We start from the raw sequence: 27,464 nt of genomic DNA on the forward strand, positions 1-27,464 counted from the left end.
AACAACAGGAAATGGTTCCTTAATAATTTTTGCGTTTTAAAGTCCCAAATAGAGAAGTTCTCTCTGCCACGTATACCTTCTCAAGTAACTGAGATCAACGTTTGGTTCGTTTCATTCTGCAATATTTTTCTTTATATAGTGCATTTTGCAGTATTTTCTTTAGTATATTTAGACGTATTTAAAACTTGGAGATTCATACAGTCCCTGAGGATCCTAATTAACTCTATGGAATTCAAAATTCTTAAAAAAATTATTCTTTATTTAAAAAAAAATACACACACACATGCATACACACAGGATTGGAATTTTTTTTTTTTTTTTAGACTACTAACACTATCTTTTACGTTTCCAAGTTCTTATGCCACTTGACTCCTAGTTAACCAGGATATTAATGTATAATCTTTTCATATCATAGGTACCACTATCACATTTCATCAATTTCCTGAAGCAAATTGAGTGAAATCATAAACAAGCACACACTTAAGAGTCAGTATTTATTCTGATTAATATTTTACAAAATTTTGACATTTAATTTATGTAAGGAGGGCTAATTTATTAAACACTTTACAGGTTTTTCTTTCCACAGAATAACACGGTAAGTAGCAAAATAATACTTGGCACAGTTATAAATAAAGAAAATATAAAATAAAAACATCCATAGCTTAAGTACAGTGATGCTGTTTTATGCCCATTAATATCAAATAAATTCCTGGAAACAATAAAAATATGAATGAAAAAAACTCCAAAGAAGTAATTCATGTTCAGTGCTGAGAATTAAGTTGCTATTTGCTAAAAGTATCCAATTAAGTTGATAAGAACTATTCCCAAAGGTTCACCATCATACACCACTTTAGAACTGGGTTTATAGTTGGTTCCATACACAGGACCTACAAAATAATTAAAGAGATGGTATACTGCTTCATAGCTGGCTCCTGATCATCTGACCATTTGAGTTATAGATTTCACAGGTACTACAAGATGGTTACTACAAAAGCATTCACATTGCTAGTATTTTCCATGTAATTACACATCTAGAGGGGTTTTTTTTTTTTGTCTGTTTAACTGAATGACATCTCTTTTGCACTGAAAAGAATATTGTACCACAAACAAAGAAGATGGTAACAACATTCTTAGCCAAACTCTGAAAAAACCACCATAGTCTTTAACTGTTGATAAAAATGTATTTGATAAAAATGCAACTGAGTCTTCATGTGAAGTGGCTCAAAATACAAAAAATTAAAACAAATTCTAGCATTTTATAAATAACTTTGAATTTAAAAATTATCTAAAATTTCCCCCAATTAGTAGTCAAAACTAGCTGACATTTGTAAAGTTAACCAATTTTTACATTCTATGACAAAATGGCACAATGCTATTGCCACCCCACACCCATCTCTTCCCTTTTCAAAAATAAAGTACATATGCCAGTTTTCTAATATTAAAACACATACACTAAGGGTAATCTTTTTTTGATGTGTGACTTATGGTTAAATAAGCTACTATATAAAAATGGTACTTGGAAATACTGAACATCAACTATGTACATTTCACTGCTCCTCTTACTAAGGCAAGGGGCGGGTATACCACTAGATTGCTTTAATACCTGGAATCTGCATTTTACAGGGAAGACTAGTTTTACCAAGCATCAGACATGCAGTGAACTTGCAGGGTATAATGCCTATTAACAGCAATTTTGAACATCACTAGAAGCTCATTAGTTATCTCCCTTTTCTTTTTGGTTGGATAAAATGAAATGAGCAGCTTTAAAAACACTAACACATACCGACACAAAGAGAAAACTATTTGATAAATTATTTATATACAGATACACATTCTTTACACTGGTCTAGGATCTGTTCTTAGTCTGACCACCATTCCCCCACCCTCTCCCACCCCATTCCCTCTCACAGATTTCCCACAGGTTGCTCGAACCACAGTTTGCTACAGCACTTAAGATGACTAAACCAAATCTCACCCTGTAAACAATATTTATGGAAGCAGTGACTAGTAGTCCACCATGAGGGTATGAAAATGCTGTGACAAAAACTGATCAGTGCATCACATTTAACAAAAAGAAAATCTTTTCTAAAACTGTTTCAGAACTTACTCAATATTGGGTAAGTGAAATACTCTTGGGGATGAAATTCTACTTTCTGATAGGTCATTTTATTAAAACCAGAATATACCATCAGCTTTTCTTATATTCACATGTGCTATGTACACAGATCATGCTCCATCTTTAGTTAAATGCCATTATTTTGTCTACAATTATTTTGTAGCTGAGGTTTTAAAAAGAAGTATATCCATGTATCACTATTACTGAGAATTTTGCATTATTCTGCCTTTTCTTGAAAATACCACGTTAACTGTTAAAAATGGAACTGTTTTTGAACATCAAATTAAATTCTAATTTATGCTCCACTGGATAGTATCTGCTAGTATACATTCTATGTGGTGTATCATGCACTTAGTAGGGCTTTTAAATTTGAACAAAATAACATGACTTACTATACTCATGCAAGTGTTTCATTATCAGACCGTAAAACCTCAGAGCAAGGTTACTACAGATTATTTCACTGAACTAGAAATATATCAGCATTTGCAACAGCTGATAGGAACAAAACATTGTTAGCACATTTTATTGTGAACATTATTTTCTCCTGCCTTTGAAGACATCACAGTAGATCCCAATCACATGATATTCATCACAGTATTTATGTGTACATTCTAAAATGTACATAATACTAGTCAATCAACTTAAAACAATGCTCCTGGAATTAGATGCAATACTCCTACTAGACTGCATCATAACATTTAGCCAAATAACAGAAATTTAGTTTTAGTTAAAACTGAACATTTCTGATCAGTACACCATGTCTGTCAACAGAGTAAGTTTACCTTTTTTGTGAAAAATACTGTGAGAACAAAACCCAAAAGTTGAGTATGTTGTGAATTTCCACATTAAGAACCATTAAAATTATTTTTATCATCTTTACTCTTCCCAGAAATGGCAGTGTGTTCTGTCCATGTTTACTTTTGTTAATAAAAGTGTTGAAAAAAAGACTGTAAAATTCACCGTTAGCCCTACACATAGCATGCTCTTGTTCAAAGGATGTGGATTCGAGTGAGAGAGAGACACGGACAGACACAATTTTCAGGCACCACTCAGCAATATGCTTCATAGGATAAAGATGTTGCTACACCAGCTGGTACCCAGATCCCGATATTTGGTCATATTCTATTGTATACTGCCTGGTCCAGTCCACGATAACAGGACGAAAGAGGCCACAGCATCGAAATTCAAAGAAGTCTATAATATTCCTTACACATCCGTGGCTAAAAATGGCACCCCAAAAAGAAAACACAGCAGTCAGTACAAATGATTTAATACATGAATTCAATATGATTTTCGTGTTAAATAGATTTTTTTCTAAACTTAAAAACTCAGGTTACTTGCAAGGAGGAACCAATTTTTAACTATAAAATATATATGCCTTCATGTTTCTCCACTGCTCTGCCAACGATTTTTTCTTTTGCTAATTTAAAGACACAATTATATTTTAAACTTATTCAAATGTGCATATATTTCCTGTGTTACATGCATTTTTATTTTTATTTTTATTTTTAGAGATGAGGTCTTACTATGTTGCCCGGCCGGGCCTCGAACTCTGGGCTCAAGCAATCCTCTCACCTCAGCCTCCCAAGTAGCTGGGACTACAGGCATGCCCTAACATGCCTGGCTCCAAATGCAATTTTTGATAAAAACCTTTAAGTAGTGGCTCTTTGGCAGGAGACAAACTACTTCTAAAACAGAAAAAAAAAAAAAAAAAAAGACAAAATAACTATAAATAGCATGAATTTGGCAGTGAACTTAAGGATAACAACTTAAAAAAGAAATGCCAAGGATAAGTTCACGAAATGTTAGTACTCCAGTAACACCTTTAGAAAAGCAGTCAGTTTTGGCCGGGTGTGCACCAGTGGCTCATGTTGGTAATCCCAGCACTTTGGGAAGCTGAGGCAGGTGGATCACGAGGTCAGTAGTTCAGGACCAACCTGGCCAAGATGATGAAACCCCATCTCTACTAAAAACACAAAAACTAGCTGGGCATGGTGCACTCCTGTAATCCCAGCTACTCGGGAGGCTGAGGCAGAGAACTGCTTAAACCTAGGAGGTGGAGGTTGCAGTGAGCCAAGATCGCGCTACTGCATTCCAGCCTGGGTGACAGAGCAAGACTCTGTCTAAAAAAAAAAAAGAAAAGAAAAGCAGACAGTTTTATGCCTTATATAATTTTTGTACCTATGGGAGAATTCTCAAAACTACCCAACTAACTCTGTTTTTATTTAAAGGTCTGCTTGCTTTCCAGAAGTATGCCATAATCAACAGCACCACAAAAGCTAAAGAGTTGGTAATAACTTCAGTAAAACTCAAAGTTGTAAACATTTCGTATACTTAGGACCCTACTATTTCTAAGCACCAGACTGAATACAAATTTAAAATTAAAAAGAAAAAAAATATATAAGGAGATATCACAACTTTATTATATATAGTTAATGTGATGAATTCTGTTTTGGTGTTATGGTGAACTGATGCTATTTCTACAAAAATCTTAAAAAGGCTTAAAAGCTATTTTACATATCACTAAGAGTCTGGTAAGAAAATGTTTATGACCAGGGAAAATATTAAATTTATAAATATGTACGTACTTGAATGGGCTTTCAATAGACGTTGTTGTGACTTTAAAGTGCTTATATCTTCTGGCATTCATTCTTTCATTTGTAGTAATACCCAAACATGATATCTAAGAGGAAAGAAAAAGCAAACCATTATTCATTTTTCTTTTTTTTTTTTTTTTTTGACACAGGGCCTTCCCCTGTCACCCAGGGTGAAGTGCAATGGCAAATTCTGAGCTCACTGCAAGCTACGCCTCCTGGGTGGGCTCAAATGATCCCACCCCCACCACCCTGCCCCCAACCCCTATAGGCGCAGGCACCATGTGCGGCTAAGTCTCCCTTTTTTTTTTTTTTTTTTTTTTTTTAAAAAAAAATAAGAGATAGGGTTTCACCATGTTGCCCAGGCTGATCTCAAACTCCTGGGCTCAAGTGATCCGCCCACCTCGGCTTCCCAAAGTGCTGGGATTACAGGTGTGAGCCACCGTGCCAGGCTGCAAACCATTATTCTTTCTAAATACTTAATGTAAAAAAAATTAATTTGAAGACAACTAGGATAAAGATAAAAACAACAAAGTCTGTTTTCGGTTTTCCATCAGAAAATCATCAAAGCTAGTTTACATGGTATCATTTGACTGTGAAAAGTAGCCAGTTAAATGTGAAAAATATTTAAAGATAGGTTACTTGATACTGTGCATGGATAGACACTATTCATGCACAGACAACCTCCATATCGGCCTCTCTAAGAATGAGCTTTTAAAAATTCCTTTTTTTTAAAAAAAAAGCTTTTGAATATTAGTATTTGTGAGTAAAAATACCATTAAAAACACAAGAGTGAGGTAGAAAAGAAAACTAAATTGAAAAATAAAATTAATCCTTGAAGAGCAGGAGTGGTTAGGAAGATAATATATTATTATCTTTTATGCAAGGATGGAAAAGTTTTCAATTAATGCACTAAAAAGAATGCCTTTGCACATACCTGGTACATCTGACACATGAGTAATACAGCCACCCACATGAAGTGGAAAACACTATTCAGGAACATCCAAAACATCCAAGGTGAACACGTGGCAATCTGGGTAATATACGTCCAAAATCCATCCTTGGTATAAGTGGTCTCACAGTGGAGTCCCCAGTCTAAAGCCAGAACAGAAGTACTTGTATTTACTCAATCTTATCATCCAAGCACCTCATACAGGCATTTGTGCTGGCACCATTTAGAAAACATAGTCAAACGGTCTAGATTTAACTGATGACATTCAATAGCAAATGTTTTTACACTCTTAACCCTATTATATCTCAGCAAAAAAACATAAAGACAGAAATGGAAAAGCAGTAGCCAATCTTAAAAAAAAATCACTGTATCTTCAGAATAAACAATTTTATTTGATTGGTATTGCATCACACAATACTTAAAAAAACATTTTCTTTACAAAAAGAGGAGATATGAAAGAGATTTTTTTGAAGGAGGGCATATAACATTAACAGGATGGTGACATGGGTGTTTTTTTTGAGACAAGGTCTCACTCTGTCACCCAGGCTGGAGTGCAGTGGCTCAATCAAGGCTCACTGCAACCTCGACCTCCTGGGCCCAAGCAATCCTCCCACTTCTGCCACCTGAGTAGCTGGGATTACAGGCATGCACTATCACACCCGGCTAATTTTTGTATTTCTTGTAGAGACGGGGTCTCTCTCCCTATGTTGCCCAGGCTGGTCTCAAACTCCTGGCCTCAACTGGCCCACCCGCCTAGGCCTCCCAAAGTGCTGGGATTATAGGCAATGAGCCACCACGCCCGGTCAAGGTAGGCTTTTTCTAATGCAAGATCTCCTGCTCTTTGAGAGCTGCTATAAAGTACTGCTGTTGTTGACAAGAAAGTGTTCTCTAAGGTGTGCTGGGCCAGAAATGAGGTCAAGTTCTTTGACCAAATCTTCCTATTAATCTTTAACTGAGGTGGTAACCTCCTTTGGTTCATGAGGGCAGTAACACTGATTATTTTTAATATCTGTGGGGCAGGAAGACTAGAAAATCATCCTTCCAAGACTTGTATTTAAACCAGGATCTAATACATCATTATGCTAAGCAACACCAAGCCCTGAGGCATCGTAAGTGATGTATCCTCTTTCCAGATTGCATTCCCAATGCGATAAAAATCTATCATTTCCTTTAAGGTATGAAACCCACAATGGAATAACAACTTCTTATTAAAAAGGTAACTTTTGATATTTACTAATACTCTCTAATAGGCAATAATTATACCTACTTTTCAAAATATTTCAAGTTCTCTGCAAATTTAATTTTAAGTATATTTTCCCAACTGCTTGGTGAGAAAGAGAACTAGGACAATCACTTAATCTATAAGCTACTATAGTAAAGCAAGCACATGATGTGGAAAATGTTGATGCATTTTACCCAGAAGCTTCTCAAAGCCTATTAAACCACATGTTTTCCAGAGGACACAAGTATTAAAAGGTGGTTAATTGCTAACTGTTTGCTTATACTGTGTATTGGACATAATTGATAGAGCTGTATCTTTTTTCCCTTTTGTGCTTCATAAGGTATCCAAACCATAATTTTATTTAAACAACTTTTGTCATTTGTTCGTCAATTTGTTAGTATGGTAAGTATAATCTGAGTATGCAGAAATTTGTTTTAAAAAGACAAAAAAAGAATTGTACTCACAAGAAATACAACCATAAATCATCCAGCAGATCATAAAAAGCAAGAAGAATAGGTAGCCCATAAAATATCTATGGTTGCCTGCACCTGAAGAACGACACAGAAGCAAGGTTTTTCAGCTAAGAAAAAACAACGGGTAATGAACCTTTGAGGGGTATGCCATGAAAGGTGTGCTACAATTGTGATGATAATCACACATACATTCATTATTTTATAAAGTGGTTTTCTGGAAAAATGTTTTAATAAAAATCTTACAGTAAGAATGTTTACAACTACACACAAAGATATAATGATGACAATGGTGTTCAAGTCCAAAGAACTAAATAAATCACAATTCTGACCTCTAATCCTATTCTTTGTGAGGTTTAAAATAGCCCTATTTTACCTTTTCTTTTATAAACTTTACAATCCAATTTTTCAAAGGTTTCTCCTCAACAGAGGTACACAATCTTTGTAATGTTTCTTTTCTGTCACCTCATAAAATCTCCCGGGCATCTCTCAAACCATGTAGTTTATCTCCTTAGACTACACCATTCTTGAACAGTGAGGTGTGTACAGTTCTTATCTGTCATTCCTCTTTGCCTCTGCACATAATATCATTTCAAATATTACTACCTTCATCTCTCTAGTTTAACTAGAAAAAAAAATTTTTGTCTCCTTCTCAAGAGTAGGCACCAGATAGAACTGACAGAGAAAAGATATCAGGCACTGATTTTGTAATTTTTTCCCTCCCTCTCTCAACTGAGTTGCTGTGTTGTCAACCAGAAGATAACTGGGGAAATGAAGGGTAGAGTAATAAACTTTCTACTGCCTACTTTAATATTATACTTTATTCATTACCTAAAGTAACTTAAATGAATGATATATAAGAAATTACTAATATAACTTACCTACACAGTTACCCACCCATGGGCAATGATGATCAAATTTTGCTATACAGCGGTTGCATACACCACAATGTTTGGACCTCACTGGTTTCCGTATCTGTTAATAGGCATGTTAAAGGATTATGAAAGGCATTGTACTAAGAGAGAAAAGCTGAATATTTATTTTCTCAAAATATAATTATAAAAAAAATAAAACTATATATTTCAAACAAGATTATATCAAGGTTTCCAAATGAATAAAACCAAAAATCAGTATTGTTTTGTTTAATAAAATTTCAACTACAAAAACAAAGAATAAAAGAATGAGGCTACTCTAAAAAATATGCTCTCAAGAATGGAACTGAACCATCAATTTACAAAAACTAAGAATTACACACCAATTTGATGTGATGAATGATGCTATGTTTAATTCACATCCCTCAAATTTCTGAGTAATAAAAACACATCAATCTCTAGTCTTCTAAATGATGTCCCATTATGATTAATGGTTATGATGTTGGTTGTTTTTCAATAAAATAAAATTATTCCTTACTAGGAAGGTCAGGCTAAAAGTGAATTTAAAAAGCTCTTAAAATTCAAAATCATCAATAAAATATTTGTCTTTCCCAAATTAACAAGTCCAGCAAAAACCAACATATATACATCTACTTCTCTTCAGTAAAGTGCCTTCTGAGATCTCAGATTAAGGTACAGCATTTCTCCTGCTGAAATGTATGACCATATCTAAGAATGCAGAACATGTTTAAGAAGTCACCATTTCTTGCAAAAAAAGAAAAAACACATAAAATTCATTATTCAGTTATTGACTGGCAATAAAGAATTCATGCTTATGATGTCTTGTTTTTCAAGCATTTTGAAATGGTTTTTAAAACCTACATTACTCTAAATCGACCAAGTGAATACAAAAACTCATTGGTGATCTTCAAAGGGTTGGCAGTCCTAATGCTAGATATATGATAAAAGAGCTGGAGTTATTAACTCTTGCCAGAAAAAAATTTATAAATACACTTCAGTGTTTCAACAAAAGCACTGCCATTTCTCCATTAGTTTGCATAAGGTTACACACTATTTTGAGGTACAAAGGAAAAGGCACAGTGAACACACAGTTCTTACATCTACTAAAATTATCTCTGGAATAAAGAAAAGGGTAAGTTACTCTTCACCACACTTGTGAGATTAAATCTACTTAGAAGGCAGCAGGATATTCAAACAACTTTTATCCCCACTTCCAACCCTCAGCAGCAACACTAGTCAAAAATCTGAAAAACAGACTAACTGGCTAAGGCGTGACTTGGTCTCGAGGTTCCTGGGATCACTTACAAAGTAATCCTTTTTTTTTTCTTTTTTTTTTTTTGAGACAGGGTCTCACTCTGTGGCCCAGGCTGGAGTGCAGGAGTGCAATCACCACATAATTCATTTTTAAGAAAGCTCTGATCTACAAGCCTTAGGGACCTGTCTACTTACCAAAGTGAAGCATACCCATATAATGGCAACTACCTCTGCTGATTTGCAAGATTTTATAATAGGAAATGTTCTTTCCAACAAGAAGTATGTGGCTTATAATACATAATAAAACATTTATGCTATGATGACAAAATTAGTCTTATTCTTGCCATCAAATGTGTATTTGACAATGAAACTGCTATCTGTATTGAGTGACTATATAATTTGTTTGCCATATGGCAAGTACATCAGCACTGCATACTTTGTGGAACAGTGTATTTCCACAGAAAAGCAGTATATTAAAACATTCTAAATATTAAGAAAAAGAGTATCAATCTTATAAGTTACCCATTATAAAACATAGAAACAAAAACTGTTTTCAGAATGTCTGAATATACAAAAGAATCTAGTTGGTATCCTAAAGTTGCTACCAAACGTGAAGCTGTATATATTTTGAATATTCAAAATCATAACTGGTCAAAGAATATTAAGTGTAATTAAGAATTTGCAGAATTAGAACTGTTTCAAAAATTCATTCCATAATCCTAAATGAAGTCAATGACTTTATTATTAATCAGACGTTAAGACATGAGCTCACTTGCAGTGTATAAGTGTAAAAGGGCAGTTAGTTTTATGTATGACTTTGAATATTTCAATTTCCATGTAGAAAAACATTTAAGCACTGTGGCAGTATATCTATTTTTCACAAATACTAATAATAAAAACTAAGCGAAAAATAATTAAAACATAAGAGTATTATCCTACCGAATGGCTCACACCTGTAATCCCAACACTTTGGGAGGCCGAGGTGGGCGGATTACAAGGTCAGGAGTTCAAGACCAGCCTGACCAATGTGGTGAAACCCCTGTCTCTTCTAAAAATACAAAAATTAGCCGGGCATGGTGGCACGTGCCTGTAATCCCAGTTACACAGGAGGCTAAGGCAGGAGAATCACTTGAACCCGGGAGGCAGAGGTTGCAGTGAGCCAAGATCACGCAACTGCACTCCAGCCTGGGTGACAGAGTGAGACTCTGTCTCAAAAAAAAAAAAAAAAAAAAAAAGAGTATTATCCTACAGAAAATTGATGTCTATAATAATAAACAATCCAATAGTACTATACCTGACTCATTAATATATACTAGTAATTTCATATATATCTTTGCCTATGACCTGGGTGAGGATGACGACTTTAAAAATCTATGATAAAACAGTGTTAAAAGTTACATAAACATTCTGATACCAAAAAAATAAAATAAAATAAAAAACCACCTACTCAATTGAACTTGTTTAGAGGCCATGTTGTCTTAACAGTTATCTAATGGATATTCCCATGTGGCTTTTAAATAGAAGTATAAATTTTCTTAGGTAGTAAAGAAAGCAATCTATTAGGGAATCATTATAAACCTTTGATCTGAAATATTTTCTTAGTTTTTAATTTACTGAGTAACATTTTAAGCAAGAAAAGAGAAAGAGAATGAATACAAATAAATGGCACCTCTGAATCAAAAGTGCAATCAAGGCCTATCATCAGTGAATAAGCGCCTTGGGAAGGAGACATCCTTTAACGATAGGGAATGTGTTCAGTGAAAGAAATTCTTCCTTTTCCCCACACCCCATACCCGCTATGCTATGCCACTGTCAGGAGGAAGAGAAGGGAGGGAAGAACAAAGAAGAAAATACTACCAAACAGGTACTGCAGAATATACTGAGGTCCAGACTTCCTGTCTCTGCAAGTTCAACTATTGTCTGTGAATTAAAAAAATAATATTTAATTTAAAACTGAACAATGCTCACCAACTCTTTTGCCATCACTATGAATCAATAAACATGATTTTCATCTTTAATTTACTGATGTTTTCAGTTCAAAAAGAGAAATAAAATCTTTTGTTTATTTACTGCTATTTCATTGCTGTAAGAATACAGGGTAGCAATCTCTATGCTGCCCAGAAAAAAGGGGATTAGACCAAAAGAATCTGCCATTGTGTTAGTCTATCGTGGACTGGAATAACTCATCAAAAAAAATTTTTTAGAGACTAAATTAAACAGCTCTTAAAATAATCTAAAATGCTTCTAGTCCAGTTCTGTAAATATACAACATTGTTAGATTATAAAATTGGTTTCCTAATAACCTGCATTATAAGAAAGGGATGCCCTGGACGGTATATATAAATATTTTAGCTATTGGGACAGTGTATCTGCACTATCAACCAATTTATTAACCTTCTAGTTGACATAGTCATTCAGCAAACATCTACTGAATGCAAATTATTTCCTGGAGATTTACAGAGATGTTTAAGACACTGTATTCACCCCTCAAAGCAATCACAGCAGTCTTGTAAGGGAGGGAAACATGAAATTATAAAATGTCATGGAAGTGTTATGGACAGGCATCACAACAGCACCAAGGATGAGCACCAAATAAAAGATACATAATCTCAATTTAGCTTAAAACTTCTTTATATTCTAAAAGATAGTTACTTCCTCTGTACTCTAATGTCTGCTATAAATACTAATAATTTGGCAGTTAAACACAAGTGACTTAGTTGGTATTTTGCTACCTTTTTCTTTTGCTCTTCTGTTGCTTTAATAATCCCTGGATCTGATTTCCAAGATTTTCCAAAATTGTAGAAAAGTGCAACACTATTGGCAAGGAATGGAAGATGGATAAATAAAAAGTTGAGATGTGCCTAAGGTTAAGGAATTTAAAGAAGCAATGATAAATGAATTACTATTATATATAAACTTATAATCTATAAAAGTTTACAAAACACCTACCAGTCAAAAAAAATACAAGCTGTTTTGTATGTTTATAACTACATATAAAAATAATACTTCTTTATAAATTTTAAATCATGTAGACTTATCTGACACTTTGTTAGTGAATATATTAAAAATTCAACAAAAATGTTAAATGACTAATTTTTTGACAAAATGAAGGCATTTCTCATGTTCAAAGTTATTAACATATACTTTATGTATATGCATTGCAATCTTTATGCATCTACCAAATACTACAGATATCATACTCATATATTTAAAAGATTGCTTTTAACTATAGGAAAGTAAAAAAAAAAAAAATTCTCACTTTTGCCTTTTTTTGAACACACTGAAATTAATTTCAGAAAAAATATAAGCTTGCTTAAAACAGAAATAGTTTCTATGCAACAGTTTATATGTTCACATTTTTTCTATCTCATAAAAACATAAAAAATACATTAGGCATTTAGAAACATAAGTAAATTATCAAAAAACAATTTAAATAACACTATAAAAATAAAGCAATGTTGCTACAGCAATACATTTCTGAGACACAAAACACCAGGTACACTCAAATACCATTTGTAAGATTTTATGTAGATACAAGTATCATATAAGAATTTCACAAGATTTTTTGACATTATCATGTGTACCCACTGTTTACATTCCTCATGAAGCACAGATAGAAAAGGAACAGCTTCTTGAATGAAATCATTCTACATTTGTTTGGAAAATACCAAAACACTCAATAGCCACTTGACGTACAGGAGAAACAAAAGACGAAAGAAAAAATTAGTTATTATCAACTGGCATATTCAGAAGTGATTTATCTTTTCCTTTTTTCTCCAGTCCTCTCTTTTCCCCCAACTTTTTCCAATCTTATTCCACAAAATATACCGGTATAGCCAGCGGAGAGTAAATAAGAAGTCAAACTTTCAGCTGTTTATTCTGGAGAATAGTGTGTAGAATGCTGAGGCCTGACATTACTCAGGGGCAGCACTTTTATTTATCACAAGTTTTGAAAAGGTGCTAACATAACATGTAAACAAATAGGTCAAACTCTCAGGACCTGGATTAAATTGGCAGGGGGTCAGTTCAATATATGACTACATATTTGAAAGGTATATTAAGGAATTCAATACTGAATGAACTTTAAAAATGTCTTTCCTTGCTCTTTAATGATAAATAAATTAGGTATCTTCAAATGGCAGACTGAATTTAGCTTTAGCAATAGATTAGATAAGCTAATTTTAAAAATTTAACTGAAATAGGCTGGGCGTGGTGGCTCACACCTGTAATCCCAGCACTTTGGGAGGCCTACGTGGGCGGATCACCTGAGGTCAGGAGTTCGAGACCAGCCTAGCCAACATGGCAAAACCCTGTCTCTACTAAAAATACAAAAATTAGCCAGGCATGGTGGTGCATGCCTGTAATCCCAGCTACTGAGGGGGCTGAGGCAGGAGAAGTGCTTGAACCCGGGAGGCAGAGGTTGCAGTGAGCCAAGATCATGCCACTGCACAGCCTGGGCAACAGAGTGAAACTCAGTCTCGGGGAGGAAAAAAAAATTAACAGAAAAAAAAATTAACAGAAATAGGCACACTCTACAAATATATGGCTGTTTTCAGTATTAATTTTATTATTAGAGAAAATGAGAAAGCACTAAAAAAAGCAGAAAGACAGAAACAAGAACTCTACAACCCAGAATTAAACTTCTTTTAATTTTGGTATTCTGCATTTTTAATTATGACTGGTATCATAATGTATCTAATTATTAACAATATAATATATTAATCACCAACTATGTGCCATTTAAGCAGCACAAGAACCCTATGATAAATCCTGCTATTATCCCCACTTTACAGATGATACAACTGAAGCAGAAGCTACATTGTCCAAGATTACAGTGAGTTAGAGGTAGAGCAAGTATTAACACTCAGACTTGTATGACCTATGCTATTCGGCCTCGCCAAAGTGCTCAACACAATTTTCTATGCCAATAAATATTATGAAAACAATATATTTAGGTATGAGCATTTTTAAGGCTTGAGATATAAATATATAGACACTTTTATACTCTTTTCCAGCAAGATATACCAATTTATAACTCCACTAACAACACATGACTGATTAGTACATTTGCATTGGCAGTAATCAAAAAATGCTGCCAATTTAAGAGGCAAATACATGCTGTTTTATTATTTTAATTTATATTTTTGCTTTTATGTTTAAACGGCCCTCCAATTAAAGATAAGTATTTACCATCAATGCTTTCACTTAAATGTTTATAGAATCATTTTGTACATTTAATTCTTTAAACTAGTTGGATGTTTTCTTGATGTCTGCTATGAAATGCAGCTCTCATTTTATTTTTAAACAAATTTATCTAACGAGGCTTTCTTTCAAAAATAGAAATTCATACACTAAACTTATTTACCATAATACTCAGCAAAATGAATTTAAAACAGTAAATCAAACAAACCAAGCGCCCCTCAAAATAATGGCAACAACTTCGGAAAGAGGACAGACCACATTGTATGACAAGTTCAAAACTGAAGGCCACAAAAAGGTGATGATTCTGGTAAGGCAGGCTGCCGAGGTAGCTTCTAACCCTGCTCTACTGTACTAATAGGATGAAAAACTATAGATGAGAATTCTCATCCATTTCACCCTGGCCCTTTGCTATGGACTAAATTGTGTTTCCTCACAATGCATATGTTGAATCCCTAACACCTGCAATCTGACTGCATCTGGAGATGTGGTCTTTAGGAAGCAATTAAGCTTAAATTAAGTCATAAGGGTGAGAGCCTAATCCAATAGGATTGTGGCCTTCCTTATATAAGGTAGAATGAGAGATTTCTTACTCTTTCTCCTCACCATGTGAGAACACAGCAAGAAAGTCATCATCTGCAGGATAGGAAGATCACCCTCATCAGAACCCAAACATGCTGGCACCCTTATCTCAAACTACCAGCCTCCAGAACTGTGAGAAAACAAATTTCTGTTGTTAAACCACCCCATCTTTAGTGTATCATTACGGCAGCTTGAACTGACTAATACATACTCCACTCCTCAGTCCCACTCAATTGGAGAAAAATAATTGAAATGGTGAGTAGATAATTTGAACAAGTCAGGAAAACCCCTTCAGGAACCTAAGTCCCTGAATACTACTGCATGGCTTCCACTAAGTATCAAGAAAAACCAAGGCTTGTCATTAATAAGGTGACTTAACAAAATTGAGGGGATGGCTGGTGGGGGATAATTCCAACATCATTCTATCTCTAAGCCTGCACAGAATAAAACCTCAGGAAAAACTTTCAGCAAGATCTTAAGACAGCTAAACACAAGTTTCCGAGCAAGAATTTACAACTGAGCTCTCTTTCAATATCCCTGTACCAAATAGGTCAGGAAAAACTTCAAAGATTGCTCTACAATATTGTCAGAGAAAACATAAAAGTCTGAATATATTTGCCCAGGTCAATCACAAGCAAGATGAAAGATGAAAAGAAATGGCATTAAAAACTATGCTAGAGTACTTGAAAACAAAACAAAAATAATAAATCAGAAAGAATGTGCACAGTATTCACAAAGCAAATAACCCAGTATGGAAAGCAGCAGCAAATTTGGACAAACCCAAATTAAGGACAAAGGCAAATTAACCAAAGATGCTTCATAATTAAATTAAAATATAAATCCTATAAAAGCTTAAACATAAGATCATAAAACAATTAGAACCAGATGAAAAGGGTGATTCTAGAAAAAAAAAAACAGATCAAATGAAACCATTACACAATATATGAACTAAAAATTTATAAAGATGAACACAAGGAGGATAAAAAGTCTGACAATCAGTAAATGAGGGAAAAAAAGAAAACTCAAAACAATAATTAGAGACAAAAACTGGACATGGTGGCATGCACCTATAATTCCAGCTACTCAGGAGGCTGAACCCAGAAGATCACTTAAGCCCAGCACTTTAAGACCAGCCTGGCCAATACAGTGAGACCTCCGTCTCAAAAAATAATAATAATGATAATAATAAAGATTAGAGACAAAAGTATGAACACAGATGACAAACATTAATTGAACACATGGATAGTTTTATCCCAGTAGTAGTAAATACATCAAATAGAAAAGAATTCAGAGATCCTAACAGAAAATTTCAGATAAAAGGAAAGAAAACCTTCATTTTTATAAATTACATATAGAATATACAAATATAACCTCCATTTTAAATACTGCACCCTGAAAAGACATACTGTATATTAAGAAAATCTGAGGGACAATGATTAACATCCTCTGAAACATACCAGTTGTTTTTTAATCTCAATGGTAACAAATGTGTTCTTGAGTAAAAAGTTTTTTAATAGAGACAAGGTCTCACTCTGTTACCCAGGCCAGAGTGCAGTGGCATAATGAGACCTTACTGCAGTCTCAAACTCCTAGGCTGAAAGGGTCCTACTGCCTCAGCCTCCTGAGTAGCCGGGACTACAGGCACGCACCACCACATCCGGCTAATTTTTTTAGTTTTTGTAGACCCCATCTCTACTATAAAAACAAAAATTAGCCAGGCTTGGTGGCGCATGCCTGTAATCCTAGCTACTTGGAAGTCTGAGGCACAAGAGCCACCTGAACCTGGGAGGCAGAGGTTGCCCTGAGCCAAGATCACGCCACTGCACTCCAGCCTGGGCAACAGAGTGAAACTCTGTCTCAAAAAAACAAAAAAAAACTAAATCATTTTGAATGTGTTGCTGAGCTGCTAGTAAGAAAACCCCATGGAGACCAGAGATGATAAACAAACACAAATCTAGAGGTAAACTGGTTCAGAAATTTAGTGTCCACTCTTCAGGATTTGCTTATCCCTATATGCTATTTGCAAGAGACATTTTTAAAATTCAAGGCCATAAATTATTTAAAGCAATACTAATTAAAATAGTCATTGCTAATGCTTCTTACCACGGGTCACTATATCTTTGATAAAAGGTTCAACTCATTAGAAAGAATTCTAAACTTATACATTCTTAATAATGAAACTCCAAAATACGTAAAGCAAAAAAACTGACTGAACCACAAAGAGAAACTCCTAAATACAACAATACAGTAGAAAATTTTACCATAGGTCTCTCAATAAATGACGCTGCAAATAGATAAAAATTTGGTAATGATATAGTGACTTGAGCAACCTAATTAAGAAGCTTAATCTTCTGTATGGAATGCAGCTGAGGTAGCATATAAACTGTTACTTTCTAAACTTAAATGTTTCTAATAGAAAATATCAATGAAAACTAAACAATTTAATAAGCTGAAGAAAAAACTAAACAAGCAGACAACAGGAAATAAAACATACTGAAAGTGAAAATACAAAGGATTAATAAAACCTAAAGCTGTTTCTTTAAGAAATCCAATAAAATAGGCCGGGCGCGGTGGCTCAAGCCTGTAATCCCAGCACTTTGGGAGGCCGAGGCGGGCGGATCACAAGGTCAGGAGATCGAGACCACAGTGAAACCCCGTCTCTACTAAAAATACAAAAAATTAGCCGGGCGCGGTGGCGGGCGCCTGTAGTCCCAGCTACTCAGGAGGCTGAGGCAGGAGAATGGCGGGAACCCGGGAGGCGGAGCTTGCAGTGAGCCGAGATCGCGCCACTGCACTCCAGCCTGGGCAACAGCGTTAGACTCCGTCTCAAAAAAAAAAAAAAAAAAAAAAAAAAAAGAAATCCAATAAAATAGAGTAACTAAAAAATATCTCTAATTAATGCTAGGAATGAGAGAGGGGGTACAGCAGTTGAGTTTAAAAAAACAGACAGAATGTGGCACATTTGAAAACAAATGGACAAATCACTAAAATATATAAATATACAATTCAGTCAAATATATATTACAAAATTCTTAAACATAAAGCAAATTCCAGCTAAAATGATTTTTGAAAATCTAATAAACATGTAGTTAATAATTTCAATTTAACCCAAACCCTTTCAAATAACATAAAAAAAGAACAATTCTCCACCCATTTTGAGACTATCATGTTGATATCAAAACATAACCAATACAAAAAAATTATAAAACAATTTCATTCACAAATGTACATGCAAAACTAGTAACAAATTTAATCCAGCAACATATAGAAAAGACATTATGCCCATGTTTGTTTACTCCAGGCATGCATAAGTGGTTCAACATTAGAAAAATCTATTAACATATTATTTAATATTAAAAACATAAAAGAAAAAAACATACACAATTCACAAAAAGTTAAAAAAAAGGGGGGAGCGTGTAGAGGGAGAGGTTATTTATAAAATCCAAGTAAACACTTTATAAAATCACACTCAATGGTAAAATACTAGCCCTTTAAAGTCAATCTTTTAAAGATGATACCCTTTAAAGTCAGGAACAAAATGAGGATACTCATTCTGTGTCTATTCCACGGTGTACTGAGATCCTAGCTAATATAATAAGATCACTAAAGGAATTAAATGCCATAAAGAGTAGAAAGAAAAAATTCAGTCTTTATACATAATGATTATCCCATGTCATATATCCAAAATACCCCATTATTAGAAATAATAAAAGGCTTTAGCAAGGTTGTTGGCAATAACTAATCAGCTACATTTCTATAAACCAGACACAAATAGAAATTTTAATTAAAAATAAATTCATAATTTAAAAAATTTAAATTATTTTAAAAATAAATCTAACAAGAGATAAAAACTTCTACATAAGAAATTATATGACTTCATTAAAAAACATAAAAGGTTTAAGTTTCAAAAGTAGTTACTTTCTCTAAATTAATCTACAGCTCAAATAGAATCTCAATCAAAATGGCGTAAGGCTGGCTGGACATGGAAGCTCATGCCTGTAATCCCAGCACTTTGGGAGGCCACAGCAGGTGGATCACTTGAGTTCAGGAGTTCAAGACCAGCTTGGCCAACATGGTGAAACCCCTTTTTTACTAAAAATACAAAAATTAGCCAGGCATGGTGGTGTATGCCTGTAATTCCAACTACTGAAGTGGAAGGCTGAAGTGGGAGAACTGCTTGAACCCAGGAGGTGGAGGCTGCAGGGAACTGAGATCACACCAATGCACTCCAGCCTGGGCAACAGAGCAAGACTGTCAAAAAAAATTTTTTAAAGGCATAAGGCTTTTCGCGGAACTCAAAGAGCTTATTCTAAAAAAATCTAAATGGAAGAGCAAAAGGCTCTTCCTTAGCAAAAGAGCTAAGATATTCCTGAGAAATAACAAACTTGGAAAAATTGCCCTGCTCAGATACAATTTAAGAGCAAAACTACAGTAATGAGATTATACAATGTTAACATAGGCAGATAGATCAATAAACCAGAGTACCTAGGAAATGTGATTAATATCAAGGTTGAGACTGCAACTGAGTGAAGAAAAGGTGTGCTGAACAAGGATCTCTCTAATGGGGGAGAAGATACTGATCCCTCCCCTCACATCCGTCTTCATTTACAGTAGTCAAATGCACATGACTGAGAATGTAAATTACAGAGTATCTTTAATAACCTCAGAGAAACTCTTGTGGGAAAAAAAGATATACAAAAATATAGCAATATTGTTAGAATTCATGAAAAGTGGTGACTGGATACCTGAAGATAGACATTAAAAAGCTTAGAGAGTATTAAAAGGAAACTGGGAGACATACACAGAAAACAGAGAAATCTAACAAGTAACCTACAGAAAAAAATGCTTAAAAGGAAATGCATAGGAGATTAATTAATTCTGCACATTTTTGATTTTTTAATATATGTAATCATCCCAGATTCTGCATACTGTTCATATCTTTCTTGAGTTTAAAGCTCAATTAACTTAAAGCCACATTGAAAAATTACTTATTTCCAGACATAAAATTTCTAATAACCTTTTGTCAATATTTCAAGTGTTGTCAACACAATAAGCAGTTGATTATACTGGCTATGTCAGTGAATTTAAGAGTTGTTTAATTACAAGAAGCATAGTCAGAGAAAAATTTTTTTAAAATAAGTAAAAATGCAAGAAACCAAATAAAATCACTCGAGTACAATTCCTAGAGATAACCACTGCTAAAATGATACATATTCACTTCCAGCTCCTTGTGCATTTTAAACTTCATTCTGTAAATATAATTTAGTATTTTTTCACTTATTATATCTTAAATATAAGCCCATATCATTAAGGCAGGAAAGTATTTTAGTGGTTATGTAATACCATTCCATAGGCAGCGTAACTGATAAAACTCTCCCCCTTTTTAGGTTGGCTATTCAGGTTGTTTTCATGTTTTCCCCTACCATAAATAATACAAAGAGAAACATCCTTGTAAATAAATCTTTGATCTTACATCTGATTATTTACTGACATATGATTAAGAGATTAAAGGATATTTTTATTTATTATTTATTTGAGATGGAGTCTTGCTGTGTCGCCCAGGCTGGAGTGCAGTGGCGCAATCTCAGCTCACTGCAAGCTCCGCCTCCCGGGTTCACGCCATTCTCCGGCCTCAGCCTCCCCAGTAGCTGGGACTACAGGCCGCCACCACGCCCGGCTAAATTTTTATATTTTTAGTAGAGACGAGGCTTCACCATATTAGCCAGGATGGTCTCGATTCCTGACCTTGTGATCCGCCCGCCTCGGCCTCCTAAAGTGCTGGGATTACAGGCGTGAGCCACCGTGCCCAATCCAATTAAAGAGTATTATTAAAGATCACTCTTTTGGCAACTCTAGAGGTTGCCAAACTGTTTTCCAGGAAGGTTTATGAACTTAAAATTATATTCAGAGTGTAATATAAGGACATTTGAAGACACACTGAATCAGGACAGAAAGCTGAGTCTGACACCAAACTCTTAACAATTTCCCACCTATGTGACTTTGAGCAAGACATAACAACTTCTCAGAGCCTCAGTCTTTCCATCAGTTAGAAAACAGTATTAAGATTTGTATAGGTTTTTTTTAATCTCAAATTATTATTCAGAGAACCAAGTAAAATAATGTATCTGAAAAACTATAAATCAAAAAGCACCAAATATACATAAGGTGTTTTATGGGGAAATAATTATTCAAAGAATGGAACAGTAAGAACTTACTAGAACAAATAGCTTATATCAATGTAAAATTCATTATCACCATAAAAACACTTAAGTAACTTAATAAGCTGGGTATCATATTACGTAAGAAACCAAAATAAAGTTTATATAGTTGATCCTCACACCTCCTTGATAAAACTGATTTGTAACACCAAAATCAATACTCGTGGCACTTTTTCAGTGCCATGAATTCAACAAGGCATGAACAAAACAGTGAAAAATTTGAGTCACCCAATGCGTACATTCTCATCTCAGGCTGAGCAAAGCAACATTCTGTCTTCTTGTTTTAGTTCTCATACTATAAACAAGTGTCCTTTACATGGTCTATTTAGGGCCATATTTTTGTGCTTCTGTGTTGATCTTGCTGTTTAAAAGGGCCTTCAAGCACAGTGCTGAAGTGCTATCATGCTCTTAAGCACAAGGAGGCTGTGATGTGCTTTACAGAAAAAATACATGTGAGATAAGCTTCATTCAGGAATGAGCTGTAGTGCTGTTGGCCATAAGTTCAATATTAACGAATCAACAATACATATTAAATAAGGCTTTTTAAAACAGAAATACATATAAACAAGGTTATGTAGTGATCAACTGATGATCAATACTGTTGTGACCAGAGCCACATAGGAACCTAACTCTGTTATTTCTCTTAGGAACAATGGTTCAGTATTTTCTAATTCAGGGCTTGCAGCAACTTCACAGAACTAACTGTGAATAATCAAAAACAACTATCATTCTATTTTTCAAAACTAGTCTAAATCAGTTTTAATTACACATGTAGCCATGAGTTGCACAAGAAAAGTGTTAAAAGCAACAGAAAGGAGCCTGAGGTCATCAGAAGTGATCCTGGACAACTGCTATTTTATCTTACGGTACATGAATCAGCACCATATATTATGAGCCTTGTGGCTATTTCCTGTCTAATATCCTTTGTGCCTCCATTATAACCTACTCTGTGCTCTTTTCTGTTTCCTTCCTACAGGTTTCTTAAGCTTCTCTTACTGGCTTTACAAGTATAAAACTGGGAGAAAAACATAGTTCCAAAATCATAGAGGGCCTAGCGATACAGCTCTTTTATAACATAAAGTATAACATTTTCCTTTGCATAACTGGGATTTAAATTAATTTGTGCTTTCATCGCATATTCCATGAGTATCATTTACGCACACACAAATGTTCAAATAAACTGTGAGCTAGGCATGGGCTCACACTTGTAATCCCAGCACTTTGGGAAGCTGAGGCAAGAGAACCACTTCAGCCCAGGAGTTTGAGACTAGCCTGGGCAACATGGCAAAACTCAGTCTCCACAAAAGTACAAAAATTAGCAAGGCATGGTGGCTTATGCCTGCAGTCCTAGCTACTTGGGAGGCTGAGGTGGGAGGATCACCTGAGCCTGGGAGGTTGAGGCTGCAGTGAGCTGTGATTGTGCCACTGCACTCCAGTCTGGGAGTGACAGAGTGAGACCATGTCTCAAAAAAACCACATGCTGGGCACAGTGGCTCACGCCTGTAATCCCAGCACTTTGGAAGACCAAGGTGGGCGGATCACAAGGTCAGAAGTTCGAGACCAGTCTGGCCAACATAGCGAAACCCCATCCCTACTAAAAATATAAGAAATTAACCAGGTATGGTGGTGTGCTATATAATCCCAGCTACTCGGGAGGCTCAGGCAGGAGAATCATATGAACCCAGGAGGCAGAGGTTGCAGTGAGCCACGATCATGCCATTGCACTCTAGCCTGGGCGACAGTGTGAGACTCTATCTCAAAAAAAAAAAAAAAAAACCAACACAAAAACAAACGGACCAAAAAAAAAAACAAAACAAAAAAAGGAATTGTGAATCCATATTTAAAATCAATTTGGATATAAACTTAGATTTTAGAAGTCATCAGAAATAACATGGATTTATTTAACACTTTTTACATGTCAGGTATGCCTTCAGGTGTTTATTTTCTCAAGAATTTGGACACAGTGCTACTATCATCTTCCCTTTACAGACACGTAAAAATAAAACTTGGTATTCTCATACTGCAATTTTTATTTGAAAAATTTGCATGCAACTTATTCAGTGTATTTACAAAATGAAATCTGTATCAATCTATTTTAAAGGCAGAAGTATTCAAATAGGGTAAGCTTAAATAGACTTGATTGTTCTGGTCTTCCCCGCAAAATTTGCCTCTCTTATTTTCAATTCCCAGTTTTAGCTATTTTATACTATTTCCCTAGCTTTAGCTATTTTATACTAACTCTGAATAAAGGAAAAAATTGAAATTTTACTATATAATGCTCTCTAGCATTAATTTTTCATTATTTGGTAAGTTACTGATTTTCCTGCTTCTTGCCACTTACACATGCAGGAGTACAGAAACAGTTTAACATTATTTTGAGATCTGATTCTGAGTTTTTTCCTTGAACATCAACTTTAATGTCCAATTTAGGAAACACAAAGTTAGAAAATATGTCTGGAATACAAAAGTCATTTCAGAGGTCAATGCTTTTTGTAAGTTTAAAATAGATGAGGTAATGAAAACCAACAGATCTGTTTTACTCATACTAAGTGTTCCAATATGGCAATTCTAATGCTTAATAAATCCTTGAGGAACAATTTTTAAGTCAAAGTATAATACAAGGCCAGAATTTGCTAGTGAAAACTGCCATATGGAAGAATTTCAATAGATACTTAAACTAAGAAAATATTTAAAAGTACTACACTTTCCGAAAGTAATTACATAATGCAGTAAAAATATAAGAATTAAAAGTGTAGTTACAATTCTGTGCCTTAGGTCTCAAAAATAAAATAAGCACATTTTGTGTTTCAACTAAAACACAAGGCAACTTAATAAAAATAATACAACATTATGTTATGCAAGGCTGTGAAACAAAACCAGGTATTAACAACTAAAGTTGTTTAGAACAGTTACAAGTCACCAAAAACTGCATACCATTTAAAACATATCATATACTTTTGTAATGTTTTGAAAAATATTTAATCAACATTTATGAAACATGTTCCTTTATTACAATAAATCGGCTATCTTACTGACTTAACTTTTTCTATGTAAAAATATCAAAAATTGGCATTGGCTTGCTTTCTTTATTGGCACACAGGCACACTTACAATTTTATTAGTTTTAAAAAGTATATTAGCCAGTCATGGTAGTACATGCCTATAGTCCCAGCTACTTGGGAGGCTGAGGCAGAAGGATTGCTGGAGCCCCAGAGTTCAAGCTGCAGTGAGCCATGATTGTGCCACTGCACTCCAACCTGGGCAACAGGTTAAAAATATTTAAATTTTTTTTAAATAGGGGAGTATACCACACTGATAATCTGCTGAAGTTAGCAAATGTGTGAAAATACATGCTTTTCATGAAGGCAAAAGAGATGAGGAGAGAAGATTAACTCTTATTTACCACAACAAAGTAAGTAGTGGTATTAAAAAAAATTTAGAGAAAAGAGTTTGATACCAAAACATAAAAATCACCATTTGGTAGAAAGGCTTAAAATATGTTTGGTTAGAAAAATACAAGTTTCAGTCCCAACTTGATCAGAAACTAAGACGCCTTAAGCCTAACTTTTGTTCAACTATAAAATGGAGATGGCTGAGTCGAATGGTAGTTTTTGTTTTTTTTTTTTTTTTTTTGAGACAGAGTCTCGTTCTGTCACCAGGCTGGAGTGCAGTGGCGCATCTCAGCTCACTGCAACCTCCGCCTCTCGGGTTCAAGCAATTGTACAGCTTCAGCCTCCCAAGTATCTGGGACTACAGGCACGTGCCACCACGTCTGGCTAATTTTTGTATCTTTACTAGAGATGGGGTTTCACCATATTGGCTGATCTTGTTTTGAATTCCTGACCTCATGATCCACTCACCTCGACCTCCCAAAGTGCTAAAATTACAGGCGTGAGCCGCAGTGCCCAGCCAGTAGTTCTATCTTTAGTTCTCTGAGAAATAACCATACTGTTTTCCATAGCGGTTGTACTCATTTACATTCCCACCAACAGCATTCCTTTTTCTCTGCATCCTCAACATCTTGTTGCTTTCTGACCTTTTAAACATAGCTATTCTGACTGGTGTGAGATTGTAGTTTTAATTTGCATTTCTCTGATGACTGGTGATGTCTAATATTTTTTCACGTTTGGCCACTTGTATGTCCTTGGAGAAATGTCTGTTTGTGTTTGTGTCCTTTACCCATTTTTTTAAATGAGGATGCTTGTTCTTTTCTCCATTACACAATATATCCATAAAACAAACCTTCACATGTAACCCCTGAATCTATAAAAATAAAAAATACGGAAAAAAAGGGGGAAAAAGGGGATAACAATACTAATTTATGAAATGTGGATTAAATGAGTAGTCAAAAAATGTCTTTTAAACACCCAATACGTGATAGCTACTATTATTTATATGCTGTTATTAAGGACAGCTTTCAAAAGCAACCTATTAAATATTTTAAAACATTATATTAGTTTACTTATTTTTCTAGGAACACTATTTTAATGTATTATGAATGAGTAGTTCAGTCCTAATGTCAAATTATTAAACATTTGTTCAAATAACAAAATTTGTTTTAGGTATGATCTTTATAACCAAAGGATATCATTCCAAAACCAGAAGAACCACGTCACATACATCCAGAATTTGGTTGCCAAATATATCCCAAGGGGCAATGCACTATGCATTGAATGATCGAAAAAGGATCTGTAAAACACAAGTTTTATAAAATATGAGCTCTATATTTCATTGTAAAAATGAGTATTTATTTAAATGAAAATGACACACATTTTGTACAGTAGGCATTTGTTTCACCAGAATCCAGAGTTCAGGATGCTTAATTTTTCACAGTCATCAATAAAAATTAGTTCACAGCTGAAGGACTCAGCAAGATTCTGAAGTTCCTTTTAATTCCCCCAAATTTAAATTATATTCCATATACTTTTCAATTTCAGAATTTTAGTGCACTCCTATTCTCTTAAAGTCAGTAACTGACTTTAGTATATACAGTAGATATCATCCAGCATATTTTTCACCAAAGATGTGTTATAATTTTGACAAATAAATACAAACCAAGCCTCATATTTTTCTCTGTTTCATCATTATTTCTCCTTACCTATACACTCCAGCAAAAGTTGGAGCACATCTTTTCAAGTAGAATGAACTGGCTAGTTTAGTGAAACTGAAGGGTTGTGTTTTTAATACTTAAAATTGGGGAAAAATAAACATTAATACATTTTATTAAACATAAACAGAATCAACTATCCATATAGGCAGGAAGTCTTAGTGACTTCCTATTTATACCTCTTGGAGCACCTAGAAATACTAAAATGAGATTAACTACATTTAAGCCACTCAGCATATTATAATACTAGTCATTATCATCTCTGTGTGAATTATTTTCAGAATTCTTTTCTGAAATGCAAGTGAAAATAAGATACTAAAGGATTGGAAATTAGATGGGAAATACTAGATCACAGACACCTGCCTAGGTTTGTTGGAAAGGTAACTTTAGAGCAATGAGACCTAAGAAAAGAAAACGGAATGATCATGATGTTTAAAGAAAAAAGAGGGAGAAAATAATCTTAAAAACTGAGCCTACTTCATAATCATGCTTAGACTTTACCTTACTACTAGAAATAAAGCCTCTTCCTTGTTTATTGCTTATGCCTTAATTTCTACAGGAAAATATAATTCCTACAGAAAGGTGAGCTCAAGTATTATAATTACCTAGAAATTAACAATATGTATATTTAGAGTCCAACAGACTGAAATTTACTTTTACTGAAATATTTCAAATATTTCTCAAACTATGTTTTAGTGTTAAAAATTATATGCTAGACTTTTATCATTAAAGTGCCTTTGAATCATTTAAATTAACATAACAATGTTAAAGAAATGTCAGATTTCACATATAGATGTCTAAATTCTTTAAATTAAGATCAAACGTACAACATACAAAACATTAATTTTATACAAGAGT

The 27,464-nt window shown here is 34.4% G+C and overlaps 1 protein-coding gene across 2 annotated transcripts in view; it reads right to left on the reverse strand.

Annotated features, from left to right (window-relative positions):
* Positions 1-475: 475 nt before the first annotated feature.
* LOC105473323 (zinc finger DHHC-type palmitoyltransferase 17) overlaps positions 476-27,464 on the reverse strand; it is an 88,818-nt gene continuing 61,829 nt past the window's right edge. For both annotated transcript variants that reach the window (XM_071071398.1, XM_071071399.1), the window contains exons 10-17: positions 26,086-26,188; positions 12,234-12,356; positions 11,359-11,421; positions 8,236-8,329; positions 7,349-7,432; positions 5,648-5,805; positions 4,705-4,799; positions 476-3,336 (exon numbers count right to left, since the gene is read on the reverse strand). In XM_071071398.1, coding sequence (XP_070927499.1) covers positions 3,198-3,336; positions 4,705-4,799; positions 5,648-5,805; positions 7,349-7,432; positions 8,236-8,329; positions 11,359-11,421; positions 12,234-12,356; positions 26,086-26,188 — 859 coding nt within the window. In that variant the 3' untranslated portion in view covers positions 476-3,197. The remainder of the gene's footprint in view (positions 3,337-4,704; positions 4,800-5,647; positions 5,806-7,348; positions 7,433-8,235; positions 8,330-11,358; positions 11,422-12,233; positions 12,357-26,085; positions 26,189-27,464) is intronic.

This window comes from Macaca nemestrina, chromosome 10 (genome assembly GCF_043159975.1).
Source record: "Macaca nemestrina isolate mMacNem1 chromosome 10, mMacNem.hap1, whole genome shotgun sequence".
NCBI classification, from domain to species: Eukaryota; Metazoa; Chordata; class Mammalia; order Primates; family Cercopithecidae; genus Macaca; species Macaca nemestrina.